The 19,357-nt window shown below is 40.4% G+C and overlaps 1 protein-coding gene across 1 annotated transcript in view; it reads right to left on the bottom strand.

Moving 5' to 3' along the window:
* Nucleotides 1–70: 70 nt before the first annotated feature.
* The window catches only part of TMEM231 (transmembrane protein 231), a 27,808-nt gene continuing 8,521 nt past the window's right edge, over nt 71–19,357 (bottom strand). Inside the window, exons 3-7 of the mRNA XM_007940373.1 lie at nt 10,978–11,106; nt 10,471–10,614; nt 9,620–9,701; nt 924–1,029; nt 71–251 (exon numbers count right to left, since the gene is read on the bottom strand). Of these exons, the coding sequence (XP_007938564.1) occupies nt 71–251; nt 924–1,029; nt 9,620–9,701; nt 10,471–10,614; nt 10,978–11,106 (642 nt within the window). The remainder of the gene's footprint in view (nt 252–923; nt 1,030–9,619; nt 9,702–10,470; nt 10,615–10,977; nt 11,107–19,357) is intronic.

Below are 19,357 nucleotides of genomic sequence, written 5' to 3' on the forward strand. Positions count from 1 at the left end.
CGGGCTGTCTTCGGAAATGTCAGGAGATAAGCACTCTCAGAAGACAACGGTGAGGTGGAAACGGGTCTTCTTAGGATAAGTGCTCTTTATACAGTTCTCCCTGGGGCACAGGCGTTACAGGGATGGTGGTCACCACTTGATTTTGAAACACAAACATTTTGATTCTTTCAAACAGCCAGAGGAAGACAAGCAGGATGCTGACATACTGGACCCAGGCAAACTTTATCATCTCCCAGAATCCTGGCTGGTAGGTGTAGACAGTTAAGGAGTCAAAAGAGGATAACTAAATGTTAAACTAAGGTTTTGCTCAGGCAGGAAATGGCAAAAATGTTCCAAATACCCTTAAGAGAACTGGGATAATAATAGATGATTAAGACATACATATGGATGATTCTGGCCTTGAATTGCTCAGGGAGAAGAGATGAACAGGAAATGAAAAATTTTTCCCCCATATGGACAGAAAGTAGACAGACACAAAGTCATTCCTGTGGGGCACCAGTGGTTCCGTGGTGAAATTTTCACCTCCCATGGAGAAGAGTTTGAGACCTGGCCAAGCCATGTTGTACGCAGCCACCACCCATCTGTCAGTACAGGCTTACATGTTGCTCTGATGTTGAAAAGGTTTCAGTGAAGCTTCCAGACTAAGACAGACTAACAAGAAAAGCCTGGTGATGTACTTCCATAAATCAGCCAATGTAAGCCCTGTGGGCCACAATGGCACAATCCGCGACCAATCATGGAGTGCACAGGCCTGGGCCACGTTTCATTCCACTGTATTCAGGCGACTCCAGGACAGTTCCGCTAGCGCTAGCGTGTGATAATCTAAGGCTCACCACATCTGTTCCTACTCAGGATAAGAAAAGAATGCTTTTTGGGGGTGGGGCAGGGGAAACTGAGCTACTGTTGGTTCACAGAAAGGATATGAAATGACTTCCACAGGGTACCGGATGACAGCATTAATCACAAACGGAGCTGCAGCAGCCCTGCCAACCAGCCAGATGGGGTTAGGGTCCATCAGGATAGTGGTGACTGCAATCAAATCACAAATCATTAATCCAGGGATGGCTCCTTTGGCAAAACATACTGAGTAGTTTTTAGTTCCCTAGTGCTGCTGTCACAGAAATATCACAGGTGGGTGGCGTCAACAAACACATTTATTCTCTCAATGCTTGGGAGGCTAGAAGTTCAAATCCAGCCAGTGCCGCTGGGGGATGGCTTTCTCTCTCTGTCTGCTCTGGGGAAGGTCCTCCTTGTCTTATCTGAGCTTCTGCTCCTGGGCAATCTTCTTGTGGTTTGGCATCTCTCTCCCTCCATCTCTGCTTCTTTCATTTGCTTGTTTAATCTCTTTTACATCTCAAAAGACAATGACTCAAAACATACCCTACACTAACAAGCACAACTCATTCCCAAATGGGATTATAACTATAAACACAGAGGTTAGGATTTACAACATACATTTTTTGGGGGATTCAATCCATAACAAGTGGTAAAACAAACAAACAAACAAACAAACCAATCTCTTGACCCCTGGGGCAAATTCTGCACTTTAGAATTTATCCCAAAGAAATAATTCAAAGAGAAAAGTGTTGAAAATATGCTCAATGTTATTAGCCATCAAGGAGAAGCAAATCAAAACCACAATCAGATACCACTTCACTCCCCTTAGAAAAGTGTTTTTTGTTTGTTTGTTTGTTTATTTGTTTTAAAAGGGAAATAACAAATGTTGGTGAGAATGCAGAGAATGGAACCCTCTTCCACTGCTGGTGGGTATACAAAATGGCACAGCTGCTGTGGAAGCAGTTCCTCAAAAAGTCAAAAATAGAGCTACCATTTAACCCAACACTCCCACTCTTGGGTGTATACCCCAGAAAATGTAAAGCAGCAATGTGGACAGACACATGTATACCAATGCTCACTGCAGTGCTGGTCACAATAGCAAAGAGGCGGAACCAACAACCCAAATGCCTATCAGCAGATGAATGGATAAACAAAATGTGGTACAGTAAGCCCCCAGGTTTAGAATGCCCGACAACTGGTGCTTAAAAAGGGACTGCCATTGAATTAAATATAATGGTTTATAATAAGGCCTGTAGGCACTACTTTGTGACATTCATGAAAACAATGAATGACTTCAGCGGTTCACCAGGTCAGCTCAAGGAAGGAGAATGCCCTCCACCTTTTAAGTCCACCATGTTGCTGTTAACACTGTGTTGAATATTTAAGGTTGTAAACGGCTTCTATTTCCCTCTTTTTACCCTTGTAACCATGCCTCCAAAGGGTAAATCCTGTGCAAGGGCTGGTGATGCATCAAAGAAATGGAAAACAATCACGACTGAAAATAAAGGGGAAAAAATAATGCAATCGGAAAGACGTGAAACACCATCGGTCATTGGAAAAAAGTTAAGGCTACAGTCAGTCAATGACTGGAACAATTTTAAAGGATAAAACGAGAATTATGCATGTGAAAGGCCCTACCCCAATGAAAGCGACAATTATTCATAAGCAATGCAGTGGTTTAATTATAAAATGGGAAGGCTATTGATAATTTGGTTAGACTATCAAAATCAGCATAATACGCCTATTGGCCTTACTTTAGTGCAAGAAAAGGCTCTAAGCCTTTTCAGTGATTTAAAAGCTGCACACACAGCAAGTGAAGGTGATTGTGATCAAGAATTTCTTGTGAGTAGGGGTTGGTTCAGTCATTTCAAAGTGAGGGCAAATTTACACAGCATTAAAGTGGAAGGTGAAACAGCAAAGTGCTAATGTAAGTGCTGAGAGTGATTTTCCTGAAATGCTGAAAAACATTATTGAGGAGGGAGATTATTTGCCAGACCAAATATTTAATGTAGACAGGACTGGCTTACTTTGGAAACAAATGCCTGAAAGCACCTACATTTTGAAACAGGAAAAAACTGCACCAGGGCATAAGACACTGAAGGATAGGCTAACGTTACTGCTTGGAGGCACCACGTCAGGGATCTCAAGCTCAAGCTGTGCCCCACTCCTTAAATCTGACAGCCGTTCCACATCTCAAGGCACATGTGCCCATTACAAAAGCCATCTCTGAAGACTGGTTCTGGAAACATTTTGTCCCTGCTGTTGAACATTATTATGTTTTAGATGTTTTGGTGTGCTTCCAAGTATTTCTTAAATGTTTTATATGTACAGAAAGGTAAAATACATAAGAAATTTTATATACTATAAATTACATATAAACATTTTACTAAACCCCTCAAAAAACCAAACCTACTAACATCGAGTTGATCCCAACTCATAGCGACCCCTCCTTGGGTTTCCGAGGCAGTATCACTACAGAAGTAGATTGCCCAACCTTCCTTCTGAGGAGTGGCTGGTGGGTTTGAACTGCCACCCTTCTTGTTAGCAGACAAGTGCCTTAGCCACTATACTACCAGAGCTCCTTCTCACCCCTTGTTGTTGTTGTTGTTATGTGCCGTCGAGTCAAACCCGACTCATAGCGACCCCTCCTTGGGTTTCCGAGGCAGTATCACTACGGAAGTAGGATTGCCCAACCTTCCTTCCGAGGAGTGGCTTCTCACCCCTAGTAATCACTAATAAACTTTGGTCTCTATGTTGTTAGGCGCCATTGAGTCAGCCAGAGTGGTTCTATAGGACAGAGTAGAACTGGCCCAATAGGGTTGTCAAGGATGTTAAGTCTTTACATAAGCAGACTGCCTCGTCTTTCTCCCACGTAGTGCCTGCTGGATTTGAACCATTGTCCTTTCAGTTAAAAAAGCCGAATGCTTTAACCACTATGTCACCAGAGCTAACTGATGCTAAGTAAGAACTGTATGTATCTATTCTGGCTTACCTACAAATTAAAGACAGACTTAGGAACTGATCTTGTTCATAACCCAGGTACTGCCTGTACATACACACAATGGAATAGTACTGTCACACAGAGACGAAATCCTGATGCATGCAACACCACCTTGAAAACATTATGTTGACTAAAATAAGTCAATGACCAGAGGAAAAATAGGTTCTGACTTCACTAGTATGAAACACTTAGAATAGGCAAATGTACAGATATCAGTTTACCAGTCGGTTGATGGGCAGGAGAGAATGGGGAAAGAGGGAAATCTGTCTAGCTAGCATTGAGTTTTTGTATATGAAGATGGAAAACACAGAAAAAGATTATTAGTGATGGTTGTACAACACGATTGATTTTATTATTTTCGTTGAATTGTACAAGTGACAAATGTTGCACTGGCAAATGTTGTGTCACCTATATAATTTTATTTTCTTGTTATTTTTGAGGATATACACAGCAAAACATATACCAATTCAATTGTTTCTACTTGTACAACTGGGTGACACTGATAACATTCTTTTGAGTATGCAACCATTCTTACCCTCCTTTTCTGAGTTGTTCCTCCCCCATTAACATAAACTCACTGCCCTGTAAAATTCCTGTCTAATGTTTCAAGTTGTTGTTGTTAATTTGATCCCATGTAGAGAGTTCTTAAAAGGGCATAATGCTCAAGACAGACCTTTTTTCCACTTGTTGTTGTTGTTGTTATGTGCCATCGAGTCGGCCCCGACTCATAGCGACCCCTCCTTGGGTTTCCGAGGCAGTATCACTACAGAAGTAGGATTTTTTCCACTAGTGAAGCTAAAATATCATTTGCTTTTAGAATGACTTTAGGGGACATTTTTGTTTTAAGGTTTAAAGATTATCTCAGGACAATAGTTTCAAGGGTTCATCTACCCTCCATGCCTCCAGAAAATCTAGAGTCCGTAAGAATTTAAAATTCTGTTCTACATTTTCCCCCTACCGATGAGGATTCTTCTATGGAATCTTTGATCAAAACATTCCGTAATGGTAGCTGAGCACCATGCAGTTCTCCTGGTCTCATGGCAAAAGAGGCACTTCTTCATGGAGCTAATTAGCCACACACACTCCACATCCTCCTCCTATTCCTGACTCTCCTTCTGTTGCTCCACGTGAATAAAGACCAACTGTGCCTTGTTCAGCAGCCTGCAAGTTTTTAAGACCCCAGGCACTATGCAATGAACTAGAAGGTAGAGCAGAAGCCTTAAGCACATTATTAGGCCAATTAACTGGGATGTCCCATGAAACCATGACCCTAAGTCTCCAAATCAAAAAAAAAAAAAATCCCATGAAGTGTTGAGTTATAATAAGCAGACTCAGTTGTCTATCACACAACTTTTGCCAATTCAACTTTTAACAGGTGTACACCTGACTGACAGCAATTACAATAATTGTCTATGCAACCCCACCCTTAATCAATGTTATTTTTCTATTGCTATTAATCCCTCCTTTTCCTTTCCCTCCCACCCCTGTTGTTATTGTTATGTGCCATTGACCCTACTCATAGTGACCCCCCCTTGGGTTTCCAAGGTAGTAGCACTACGAAGTAGATTGCCCAATCTTCCTTCCGAGCAATGACTTGTGGGTTTGAACCACCAGCCTTCTAGTTAGCAATCAAATGCCTTAGGCACTATGCTAGCAGAGCTCCCTCTCCCACCCCTAGTAATCGCTAATAAACGTTGGCCTCTATGATGTTAGGTGCCACTGAGTCAGTTCTGACTCCCAGCAACCCTATGTACAACAGAACGAAACAATGCCCAGCCCTGTACCACCCGCACAGTTACAGCCGTGTCTGAGCCAACTGTTGTAGCCACTGTGTCAATCCATCTCCTTGAGGGTCTTCCTCTTTTTTGCTGAACTTTACCAAGCACGATGTTCTTCTCCATGGACCAGTCCTCCTGATAATACTTCCAAAGTATGTGAGGTGAAGTCTTGCCATCTTTGTTAAGGAGCATTCTGGCTGTACTTCTTCCAAGACAGATTTGTTCATTCTTCTGCCATTCCATGGTATATTCAGTATTCTTTGCCAATACCATAATTCAAAGCCATCAATTCTTTGGTCTTCCTTATTCACTGTCCAGTTCTCACATGCATATGAGGTGACCGAAAATACCATGGCGTGGATCAGACACACCTTAGTCTCCAAAGTGACACCCTTGCTCTTCAACACTTTAAAAAAAGATCTTTTACGGCAGATTTGTCCAATGCAATATGTCATTTGATTTCTTCACTGCTTCTTCCATGGTCTCTGTACATTTTGCCTTTTCTTGTCTTTGTAAATTAGTGAGGTAATATTTGTCCTTTTGTGATTGTTTTATTTCACTTAGCATATGTTCAATCTCCATCCATATTGCAGCATGTATCAAGCAAAACTTCATTTTTCCTACTGGCTGAGTAGCATTCTGTTGTATGTATGTACCACATTTTCCATTCATCTGTTGATGGGCATTTATGTTGTTTCCACATTTTGGCTATTGTGAATAGTGTTGTAATGATCACTGGTATACAAACCTCTGTTTTAGTCTCTGCTTTCACGTTTTTTGTGTATTGTCATGGATTGAATTGTTGTTGTTGTTATTAGGTGCTGTGGAGTTGGCTCTGACTCATAGTGGCCCTATGTACAACACAACCAAACATTGCCCAGTCCTGAGCCATCCTCACAATCCTTGCTATACTTGAGCCCATCATTGTAGCTACTGTGTCAATACAACTCATTGAAGGTCTTCCCCTTTTTCACTGACCCTCCACTTTACCAAGCATGATATCCTTCCCCAGAGACTGGTCCCTTCTGACAACATGACCAAAGTAGGTGAGACAAAGTCTGGCCATTCTCACTTCCAAGGAGCATTGTGGGTGTACTTCTTCCAGGACAAATTTGTTTATTCCTCTGGCAGTCTATGGTATTTTCAGTATTCTTTGCTAACACCACAATTCAAAGGCATCAACTCTTCTTCAGTCTTCTTTATTCATTGTCCAGCTTTCACATGCATATGAGGTGACTGAAAATACCATGGCTTAGGTTAGGTGCACTTTAGTCTTCAAAGTGACATCTTTGCTCTTTAACACAAAGGGGTCTTTTGCAGCATGTTTACCCAGTGCAATATTACATCTGATTTCTTGATCCTTCCATGGGTACTGCTTGTGAGTCTGTAAAATGAAATCCCTGACAACTTCTATAAAGATAGAAGTTTATCGATTTATCATGATGTTGCTTATTGGTCCAGTTGTGAGGATATTCGTTTTTTTTCATTGAGGTGTAATCCATACGGAAGATTGTAGTCTTTGATCTTCATCAGTAAGTGCTTCAAGTCATCTTCACTTTCAGCAAGCAAGGTTGTATCATTTGCATTCTGCATGTTGTTAATAAATGTTCCTTTAATCCTGATGCCACATTCTTTTTCATATTGAATTGTATCCTCCAAAAATTATGTGTCAACTTGGGTAGGCCATGATTCCCAGAATTATGTAGGGATCCTCCATTTTGTGATCTGATGTAATTGTCCTATGGTGTTGTAAGTTCTAATCTTTGCCTGTGGTTAGGGAGGCAGCACTAAGTTACCTTAAAGAAGATTAGGTTACATTTGTTATGTTAATGAGACAGGATTAGGATGGGATGCAATACTGTTAACTCAGGTCAGAGCCCTGATGTGATGTAAGGAGAGTTTCCCTGGGATATGGCCTGTATCACATTTTCTCTCACAAGAGATAAAAGGAGAGAAATGTGAACAAAGGAGGGGCCTCAGTACCACTAAGAAAGAGCCACGAGCAGAGTGCACCCTTTAGATCCAGACTCCGTGAGCTGAGAACCTCCTAGACCCAGAGGAAGACTGATGCCAAGACACATGTAGATCTCTAAGGACGGCCGGGCCCATGGATGGTTGACAGGAGACAAGGACTTTCCTCCAGCGCCAATAGAGTGAGAATGCCTTCCCCTAGAGCTGGTATTCTGAATTCAGACTTCTAGCCTCCTGAACTGTGGGAGTAAAAATTTCTGTTTGTTAAAGCCATTCACTTGTGGTTTTTCTATTGTAGCAGCATTACATAACTAAGACGAGGATACACCCAAGATTGCAATCGCTGGATCATAAGGTAGTTTTTATTTTTAGTTTTGTAAGGAATTGCCACACTACTTTCCACAATGATTGTACCATTTTGCATTCCCACCAGCAACAGATAAGGGTTCCAATCTCCCTACATTCTCATCCACATGTATTATTTTTATTTATTTATTTTGTCTTAGTGGGAGTGAAATGGTATCTCATTGTGGTTTTGATTTGCATCTCTCTGATGGCCACTGAGCATCTTTTGATGTGTTTGGTTGCCATCTGAATGTCCCCTTTGGTGAAATGTCTATTCACAAGCTTTGCTAATTGTATGATTGGGTTGTTTGTCTTTTTTGTTGCTAAGTTGTTGAAGTTTTATATTTATATTGTTGTTATCTTTATTTTTTACAACAGTAAAAAAATAAAAACTACGTCCTTTAAAAGAGAAAACAAAGTATATGCAAAGTTGCTCAGATATCCTTTGTTAAAATATTTAAGTTAAAAAATTTATGACAAAAACTTGGAAACTGTCTATAACTGCTGAATGGCTAAGTGAAAAAATACTATGCTGCCACTGAAAAAACACCAAGTAGAACTTAGCAGTAGTGTGGGTATTATTTATATTATAAAGTTAAATAAAAACAATTTGATGATTCAAACTCTATGACATCCTGGAAAAGACAAAATTACAGAGACAGTGAAGTAAAACTATAGAGACAAAAGGAGAGAGGGACAAACAGGTGGGGCACAGGGCATGTTTATATCAGTGAAATTCTTGTGTGTATCATAGAGTGGATACGTGACACTATGCAGCATTTGTCAAAACCTACAGAGCTGTATGAGACAAAGAATAAACTTAATGCAAACTATGGACTCCAGTTAATAATAATGTATTGATAGTGGTTCATTTATAATTAATATTTTTTAAAAAACAATGTGGATTCCAAAGCATCTCTATACTACAATAATGGTATATAGAGAGAGTTAGAGAGTGCAAGGGAGTGAGAGATGGAGAGAGAGAGTGAACACATACGGACAAAAACTGGAAAGAATAAAGAAAAAAGTTGATTTGTAGGCAAATGTTATTTAGTTTTGTTTTTCAGATTTCCTTTACTATTGAAATAATCCTGACAGTGTATTACATAAAATCAGAGAGAAGAAATTAGAATTGCAGTTGTCCCCCATTTATAAAATATCCCTGTCTAGCATCCATGGTGTCTGGTTCCCAAGTAACACTTGGGTCCCTTTAGAGAAAACCTCAGACCTCCAACCAGCCAAATGTACTGAGTCAAGTACTCAAGCACTTGGATGGTCCTGAGAGCCTCTTCTCAGTAAGAGATAAACACACCCTGCCTTCTGGCCAAAACCTGGGACATCTCCATTCTCCTACTTGGACTGCTAATGCGGTGAGTCACCCACTTTCCCTCTGAAAAGCAGGGATAGCAATCTGTCTTTACCTTCTTTTAAAGGTGTGGTGTAGGGAGCAACTCAGTCAAGCCAGGGGTGGGGTAAATACTGCAATTAATCATCACTACTGACCTGCAGGGGTAGTCTGGGGGGAGGAAAAGACAAACGCTGGGTAGCCCGCTGTGTCCCACCACTGAGCATTGACTTGTTTGTCATTTTCATCCTGACAAGGACTTCAACTGTTTCTCTCCATTGTCCCAACTAACCTGGAATGTCCTTGAGCAGAGGATTCAATGAACTTCACTGGTGAACTCACCGTTCCTTTCTTGGTAGACAGCAATGATGTGGGTGAGGTCATAGTCAGAGGCGAAAGGGCTGCTCCCATTGATCACAGACACCTGGGGTCACAGGAGGACATAGGGTGAGAACCCCCGCTGCCTTGCCCCTACTCTGCCCACCCAGGCTGATCCCAGAGCACACCTTCCTGTTCTTGGTGGCCTACTCCCAACTACTCAGTAATCCTCAAGGATAATTAAACGCTCTCTTGAAACAATTTAAGTTCACTTACTCTCACTCTTTCCTTTCCTGGGGATGGAAACGGGGTTAATATGCACCATTTACAGGTTTTAAAGCTGTTTTTAAAATACCCTTCTCTACTCCAATGAGAGAAATCATCCCTTTGATTATGCGAGATGGACCAACAAAGTGGCTGCAATGATGGGCCCAAGCATGACAACAATTGTGAGGATGGTCCCTGTTTTGCCCTGCTGCACACAGGGTCACTATGAGTCAGGACTGACTTGATGGCACCTAACGACAAAAATATTAATTCTGAAATGTTTTACATTACTAAGAAGGATCACCTGGAATATACCCTGTGTGTGTGTGTGTGTGTAACTGGAAACAATAAATAAGTTAGTTATTTGATAAAGACAAAATTAGATTTTTTTTCTTTTCTCGCTCTGCTTAGGTGTAAAAATAGGCATATCTGTCTGGATATTTTGAAAGAATCCAAGGTAAGAACTCCTTAGAAGTCCTCTCCTATGCCACTCACAAGGAAAAAAAAAAAAAAAAAACACAATTTCCAACCTTCATTTCTCTCTCTTCGAAGAGCCTGACCAACAGTAACATACAGAAACAAAGGAGATGGACAAGAAGTGTCCTTACGTTGTATCGCACATCTAAACCATCACAGCTTAGGGGCTGCCTCTGCTGCAGCTTCAGGTCTCCATTCACATACACCTGGGACCCTGGGACAGCGAAGGAAGTCTGGAGAAATGCCATGCTCTGCATCACAAATGTTGACATCCGCTGAAATCGTCAGAAGAGAGACAATACTCAGTGTGCTCAGAGTGGAAGGCCTCTGGCTCTATGTCATCTGTGTGGGGATGAAGCCTTAATGGTTTCTCACATAGTCGGGTAAGCCATGCAGGAAGCACTGCCCAGAACCCTCTGAACCACTAAATAGCTCACAGTAATTAACATGGCACTGATAAGCATGTGATTTGCCTAAACTAAACCCCAAACTACACCTCAGAGGAGTCTTCTCTAAAAGGGGGTGGGGAAGGGAGAAAACACTGCAAAAAAAAAAAAAAAAAAGGTATTCCCCGAAATCAGAAGGAGGGCTCTACTTTATTAAAGGAGAAGACGCACTTCCCTGATGAATCAACTCACGTGCAACTGGTAGGAGAAAGTCAAGATGAGCTGTACACCGAGAACGTGCTCTGTGGACTGCAGAGGAAGCTCCAGTTTAAAATGTAACACGTCCATTTTCCCATCCTGGTTCTTGTCTTCTTCCCTAGTCTAGGAAACCCAAAGAAGGCCTTAATAAGTTCAGGAAGCATCCAGTTCACTGCTATAGATACATGATGGCCCACACGCCTGCTGTACGCAGGCATCAGCTCCTTCACCAAAAGAAAGTAAGTAGTCATAGGTGAATCAGTACTGGGAAAAAGACACAGTGGGTGTGGCCCTTGAACGTCATATTTGTGCTTCTCAAGCACAAGTTCAAGGGCCAAACTGGACGAGAACTTCAGATGGCAGTAACAGCAGCAATAAGCATCTCTTTCAATGGTATCATCGGATTTATTTGTTTCTTCGGTGGTTTTTTTTTTTTTTAAATCATGTTTGAGCTTGTTAGGAAAATTTAAATACCATACCAGTATTCCACACCAGTATTCTACTTCTCTAGAATTCAAATACCATATCAGTATTGTCTTATATTTCTCTAGAATTCAACTTTTCAGAATAGGAAAAAAAAAAAAAAAAAGCTTTACCCCAATTGTTACGCACTACCTGAAGAACCTTAACAGAAAAACCAAGCTCTGTTTATACATTTTTTAACCACAAGTGTCTTTGTTCCAAACTCTTGATGTTGGACCTCATCTTATTATTGATATCAGGACTTTGAAGCCTAGTGCATCTTTTAGCAACAATCAATAAAACGAGAAAAGCTAAGTAATATCAACAAGAGTTAAAAATGACACAGATACTTTATAAATTATGGATATAAAAGTAGAAAAAAACAGAGATCTGAAAGGGAAAAAAACAGATTACACCTCAAACATCATACATTGTTGTTGTTGTATGCCGTTGAGTCAACTCCAACTCTTAGAAACCCTACAGAATAGAGTATAACTGCTCTGTAGGGTTTCCAAGGCTGTAATCTTTATGGGAGTAGACTGCCACATCTTTCTGCAGTGCAATGACTTGTGGTTTCTAACCACCGACCTTTGGTTAGCAGCCAAGCACTTACCCATTGCCATCAAGGCTCCTTAAATCATATGTAGGGAGTTAAAAAAAAAAAAAAATTGGTACCCAGCCTCACTGTCCCTAGTCTTCCATTCTCACTGTCCACAGTATTGCCTCATTGTGATCCTGAAACTACAAGCAGGAAAGCAGAGTTACTGAAATGTGATCACTGCTGACGTGGCCCCTTGGCCTAAGTCTGGATCCAGTCATCACAGCTGATCCTTTCCTACTCAGGTTCCTAGAAGGATTCTACTACAAGCTATCAGCATTCCCGTCTGAATCCTCCATCTGCAGATTCATTTTGGTTCCCACCATTTCCATTATGTGAGGAAGAGATTCTTTGTTCTTTTTCAGGCTGATAAGGTTGGTTGTCTTAGTCTGGAAGCCTCACTGAACCCTATCCTCATAGGTAACCCTGCTAGTATTTGAAATACTAATGTCACAGTTTCCAGTATCACAGCAATATGCAAGCCATCACAGTACAAAAAACCGGCAGGTAAGTAGTGACGAGGAATCTAATCTACTTCTGAAAAAAACTGGCCAGTGAAAACCTTAGGAAAGCAGCAGCGCAATGTCTGTTAGCCCCTCTAGTTGGAAGGTACCTAAAAATGATTGAAGAAAAGCTACTTCCTGAAAGGAGAGTTGACTTAAAGACACAGATGGAGTAAAGCTTTCAGGACCTTCATTTGCTGATGGGGCATGACAAAAAATGAGAAGAAACACCTGAAAATATCCATTAATAATCGGAATGAAGAATGTACAAACTACGAATCCAAGAAAACTGGAAGTCATCAAAAATGAAATGGAATGCATAAAGACTGATAATATCCTAGGCAATAATGAGCTGAAATGGAGTGGTACTGGCCATTTTGAATAGGAAAATCATATGGTCTATTTTTTCAGAAATGACAATTTGAAGAGGAATGGTGTCTCATTCATCACACAAAAAAAGAACAGTTCAAGATTTCTTCTGAAGTACAATGCTGTCAGTGATAGGATAATATCTATACACTTACAAGGAAGACTAGTTAATAAGACTATTACTCAAATTTACGCACTAACCACTAATGCCAAAGATGAAGAAATTGTATTGATTTTTACCAACCTCTGCAGTTTCAAACTGACCAAACATGCAATCAGGATGCATTGATGATTACTGGTGACTAAAATGTGAAAGTTGGAAACCAAGAAGAAGGATCAGAACTTGGAAACTATAGCCTTCTTGACAGAAATGACACTGGAGATCACAAGACACAATTCTGTAAGGCCAATGACTTACTCATTGGAAATACCCTTTTTGTCAACCAAAGTATATGGCAACTATACACAGGCACCCCATCTGGATGAGACACACAGGAATCAAATGAACTCCATCTGTGGAAAGAGACAATGAAGACGCACCAAACCATCAGTCACAACAATACCATGGGCCGACTGCAGAACAGACCATCAATAGCTCATATGCAAGTTCAAGTTGAAGTTGAAGAAAATTAAAACAAGTCCATGAGACAAAGCATAACCTTGAGTATATCCCACCTGAATTTTGAGACCATCACAAGAACAGATTTGACCCATTTATCACTAATGACCAAAGACCAGATGAGTTGTGGGATGATATCAAGAACACCACACATGAAGAAAGCAAAATGTCACTAAAAAGACAGAAAGAAGGAAAAGACCAAAATGGATGTCAGAAGAAACTCTCAAACTTGATCTTGAAGGTACAGTAGTTAAAGTGAATGGAAGAAATGATGGCGTAAAAGAGCTGAACAGAAGATTTCAAATGGCACCGTGAGAAGATATAGTAAAGTATCATAATGAAATGTGCAAAGAGCTGGAGTTAGAAAACCGAAAGGGAAGAACACGCTCGGCATTTCTTAAGCTGGAAGAACTGAAGAAAAAATTCAAGCCTCGAATTGCAATATTGAAGGATTCTATGGGCAAAACACTGAACGACACAGAAAGCAGGAAATGAAGACAGAAGGAACACATAGTCACTGTACCAGAAAGAATTGGCTGACATTCAGCCATCTCAGGAGGTAGCATATGATCAAGAACCTGTGGTACTGAAGGAAGAAATCCAAGTTACACTGGAAGCACTGGGTCCAGGAACTGACAGAATACAAACTGAGATGTTGAACAAATGGATACAACACTGGAAATACTCACCTGTCTATGCTAAGAAATTTGGAAGACCTGACCAACCGACTGGAAGAGATCCATATACATGCCCATTCCAAAGACAGGTGATCCAACAGAATGTGGAAATTCTCAAACAATAATATCATTAATATCACACACAAGCAAACTTCTGCTGAAGATAATTTAAAAGTGGTTGCAGCAGTACATCAACAGGGCCCTGTGAAAAATTCAAGCTGGATTCAGAAGAGGATAGGAAACAAGGGATATCATTGCTGATGTCAGATGGATCTCAGCTGAAAGTAGAGAATACCAGAAAGATATTTACCTGTGCTTGATTGACTATGCAAAGGCATTCAACTGCATGGATCATAATAAATTATTGGTAACACTGGGAAGAATGGGAATTCCAGAACACTTAATTATGCTCATGTGAAACATGTACATAAACTAAGAGACAATCATTTGAACAGAACAAGGGATACTGCATGATTTAAAATCAGGAAGGGTGTGTGTCAGGGCTGTATCCTTTCACCACACTTATTCAATCTGTATGAGGAGCAAATAATCCAAGAAGCTGGACTATATGAAGAAAAAGGCAGCATCAGGATTAGAAGATGACTCATTAAAACCTGTGATATGCAGAAGATGCAACCTTGCTTTCTGAAATTGACTTCAAATGTGGTCCTTTCCAGGACACCACAGTATAAAATGCAAGACTTAAACATCCACATACACATCAGAGCAAAGATGCTGGTTGGCTAAGAATCTTTTGCAGAAAGGCAGTATCAACGAGTGTAAGTTTTTATACCTGCTCATGTGCACATCTATATTCCACATTCTCAGAGCAGAGACATGTGGCACACCACCATAATTAAGAAAGACTCTGGTTCAAGTCATTCATTGATCTATCGAGTATTTTTTGAGAGCCCAGGCACTGTTTCAGGTACTGGGAATATAATGATAAACAAAATAGTCAAAGTCCTTAACCTCATGGAGCTTACATTCTAACTAGGGAAGCAGGAAACAAATCGGTATACAACAGTATCAGGCAATAATAATTAGGACAAAGAAAAAAATAAAGAGCTTTTAGACTTAGACAAAAGAGCCCTAGTGGTACAGCAGTTAAGCACTCAGCTGCTAACCTAAACAGTTAGCAGATCTGCATGAGAAAAACCCGACAATCTGCTTCTGCAAAGATTACAGCCTAGAAAATCCTATGGGGAAGTTCTAATTTGTCACATGGGGTCGCTATGAGTCAAAAATTGACCTAATAGTACCTAACAACAGACTTACACATACAAATATATGTTATCATAGAAAGAAAAATATAGTGAAATAAATCAATCCGGGGACTCCTATCACCTCTTCACAATCGAAGTCTTTGCATCAGTTTTTGACTCAGTCAATGATATCCACAGTTTTCCATCCAATTCTGTCCTTTGGGCCATCAAGAACACGATACAGCATTTTTAAAACCCATTTATAAAGGAACTAAAATCCATTAGCGCTAGGCTCGGCTTTGAAAATGTGTAGAACTAGTCTGGTGGTGTAGTGCCTAGGCATTTGACTAACCAGAAGGCTGGCGGTTCAAACCCACCAGCCCCTCCTTGGAAGGAAGGTTGGGCAATCTACTTCGTAGTGATACTGCCTCGGAAACCCAAGGAGGGGTCGTCATGAGTCAAATTCAACTCAACGGCAGTGACTTTCGTTTTCTTGAGTCTATTTTTCAACCCCTTTTGACCTCCACCCTGACCTGTTCTCCATTTGGTTCTTAGGAGTTAAAATGCTTTACTATTGTCTCCAGGGTTTTCTTTCCAGTTGCTGATGCCCCTTCTGCAAGTTTTGATGCTGGCATTTTTGATCCCTGTATATGTGTGAGCAATGAAAACTATGCTAAACCTGCCCCCTGATCAACAGCTAGTAGAAGGTACTACAGACTGGAAGACGTACTCTGACTTCAAAGATGTGAAAAATGGATCCTCCTATAGCCTTCAACCCTCATATTCTTTGCCTCCACAGACACCTTAAAGAGCCAAGTCAGACTCACTGAAGGAAAAGGTCACTCCACTGGTAGTCTTCTTCTCTTGTTAAAAATAAATAACACAACTGCCTCCTGTGCCATGAGAACAGAACTGGATAATGCCAGGCTACCAATAACGGAACATCTTGATCAAAAGATTCCAGAGAAGAATCCTGATCAAGAGGGAGAAAATACAGAACAGAATTTCAGATTCTCATGGACTCTATACTTTTTGGAGCCATGGGCGCCAGATGAACCCCTGAAACTACTGTCCTGAGAGCATCTTTAAACTTTAAACCAAAAATATCCCCTCAAGTCTTCTTAAAACCAAATAGCACGAAAGATCTGCCTTGAGCATCATGCTCTTTAAGAACTATCTGTAAGGATCAAATTGACAACAGCGACTCAAAAGATGAGGGAGAAACCTTAGGGGGCAGGAAGTTTAAGTTAATGGAGGAGGGAAAACTCAGGTTGGTGAGAATCGTTGCACAACTTGAAGAATGCAATCAATGTCACCGAACTACACAAGGAGAAATAGCTGAATTGGTGTATATTTTGCTGTATACCTTTTCAACAACAACAAATTAATTAATAATAAATAAATAACAAAAACCAGACTTTTAAAACATTAAAAACATAGGAACTCTAGGGATGCTGTCCAAGATGAGCTGCCCAAAGCAGAAGCAGGGTCCTCTCCAACTCCTGAGGCAGTTTTCCAAATCAGCAACTATAAAGCCACCTCCTCACCTTGATCCACAACCACTGTTTCCTTGGCTTCCTGAGCAAAGAGTTTCCTCGACAGGTTGTAGTCAGTCTGGCTTTATGTTCAGACTTAGAAAACAAAAGTAATTCATTACAGTAAGGGTTATTAGTATAAACAATGGAATAAGAAAGAATTGAGTTCCAGTCTAGACATGTTCACTTGAGAACTGAGGCAAATTATATCACTTCTCTGAGTCTTGGTTTCTTCATCAGTAAAAATGCAAACACAGTGCCACTGAGTTGATTTTGACTGATAGCAACTCCTGGGTTTCTAAGCTTCATCTTCCTCCTATGGAGCAGCTGGTGGGTTGGAACTGCCGACCTTCTGGTTAGCAGCCAAATGTCTTACCCACTATGCCACCAGAGCTCCTTTCATCAGTAAAAGGGGATGTTAAGTATTAACTAAAAATTCAAGGCCATTTGTGCCAGGTGCAAAATCTTTCTGAGAAGAAATGAATCAAAACCTCCAATTGTGCCAGGTACAAATTTTACAAAACAATAAGAAATTCTTCTTAAGTGTTTTAACTGTTGAAACTTTTTTTTGAAAGAACTATTTGACAGTTAAAAATGTTTCTGACTCACCATACCAGCCTCTACCAATTCCCAACAGACAAGTGTAGTTATAAAACCAATGACAGAAAGACCTCCACTTTGTAAGGCTCTCTCTTCAATTAAAGACATATCTAAGATTCAATCATTATATAACTTCCCCACTAGAAATCCTCTATATTCGACATCCTTAATAAGTACCTCTGCAACTTTCTACTTGGATACTCAATATTCAATAGTTTCTCATCTTAATGTTGTTGTTGTTAGGTCAACAGCGATCCTATATACAACAGAAGGAAAACACTGCCCAGTCCCGTTTCATCCTCATAACTGTTGCTATGTTTGAGCCCACTGTAGCAGGAACTGTGTCAATCTGTCTGTCTGAAGGTCTTCCTCTGCTCATCTTCTATTTTACCAAACATGATGTCCTCCCAGGGACTGATCTCTCCTGATAACGTGTCCAGAGGAAGTCTTGCCATCCTCACTTCTAAGGAGCATTTTGGCTCTGTTTCTTCCAAAATATACTTGTTCATTCTTCTGGCAGTCCCTGGTACATTTGATATTCGTCACCACCACTATAATTCAAAAGCATCAATTTTTCTCCAGTCTTCCTTGGTCATAGTCCAGCTTTCACATGCATATGACACAATTGAAAAATACCAGGTTTGGGTCAGGTACACCTTAGTGACATCTTTGCTTTTTGACACTTCAAAGAGGTTCTTTGCAGATATGCTCAATGCAATATGTTTGATTTCTTGACTGTTGCTTCCATGGGCAATTATGGAGCCAAGTAAAATGAAATCCTTGATAATTCTGATCTTCTCTCCATTTATCATGATGTAGCTTATTGGTTCAGTTGTGAGGATTTTTGTTTTCTGTATGTTGAGGTGTAATCCATACTGAAGACTGTAGTCTTTGATCTTCATCAGTAAAAGCTTCAAGTCCGCTTTGCTCTCAGTAAGCAAGGTTGTGTCATCTGCAAATCACAAGTTGTTAATAAGTCTTCCTCTGATCCTGATGCTCCATTCTAATTCATGTAATCTAGCTTCTCAGATTATTAGCTGTGCATTAAAAAAAAAAAAAAAAAAGGCCAAAGTCACTGCCATCAGGTCAATTTTGACTCATAGCAATCCCTTTGGGTTTCCAAGGTGGTAAATGTTTACGGAAGTGAATTGTCCAGTCTTCTTCCATGGAGGGGCTAGTGGGTTTGAACTGCCAATCTTCTGGTTAGCAGTCAAAAGCCTTAGGCACTATGCCACCAGAGCTCCTTTTACTATCTCTGCATGCAGATTGCATAAATATGGTAAAAGGAGACAACCATGATGCACCGCTTTCCTCATTGAAAACCATGCAGTATCCGTTTGTTCTGTTGGTACTACTGCCTCTTGGTCTATGTACAGGATCCACATGAGCACAATTAAGGATTCTGGAATTCTCATTCTTTGCAATGTTAGCCATAATTTTTTATGATTCGCACAGCTGAATGTCCTTGCATGGTAAATAAGCACAGGCAAACATGTTTCTGGTACCCTCTGCTTTTAGCCAACATCTATCAGACATTAGCGATGATACTCTTCTGATTCTCGCTGGAATTCCTGGCAGTTCCCTGTCAAATTACTGCTGCTATGGTCTTTAAATTACTTTCAGCAAAATCTTACTTGTGTGTGATATTAATGTACTGTTCGATAATTTCCACATGTGTTGGATCACCTTTTTTGCCTCAATAAACCGTTAACTCCAATTGACTTGTTGATAAAATCAGAATTAGGGTTATAACATCTACTTCACAGGGTTATTTTGGGGACTAAAGAGAATATATATATATATATA

Source organism: Orycteropus afer, unplaced genomic scaffold, assembly GCF_000298275.1.
Source record: "Orycteropus afer afer isolate SDZICR_OR568_19922 unplaced genomic scaffold, OryAfe1.0 scaffold00067, whole genome shotgun sequence".
Lineage (NCBI taxonomy): Eukaryota > Metazoa > Chordata > Mammalia > Tubulidentata > Orycteropodidae > Orycteropus > Orycteropus afer.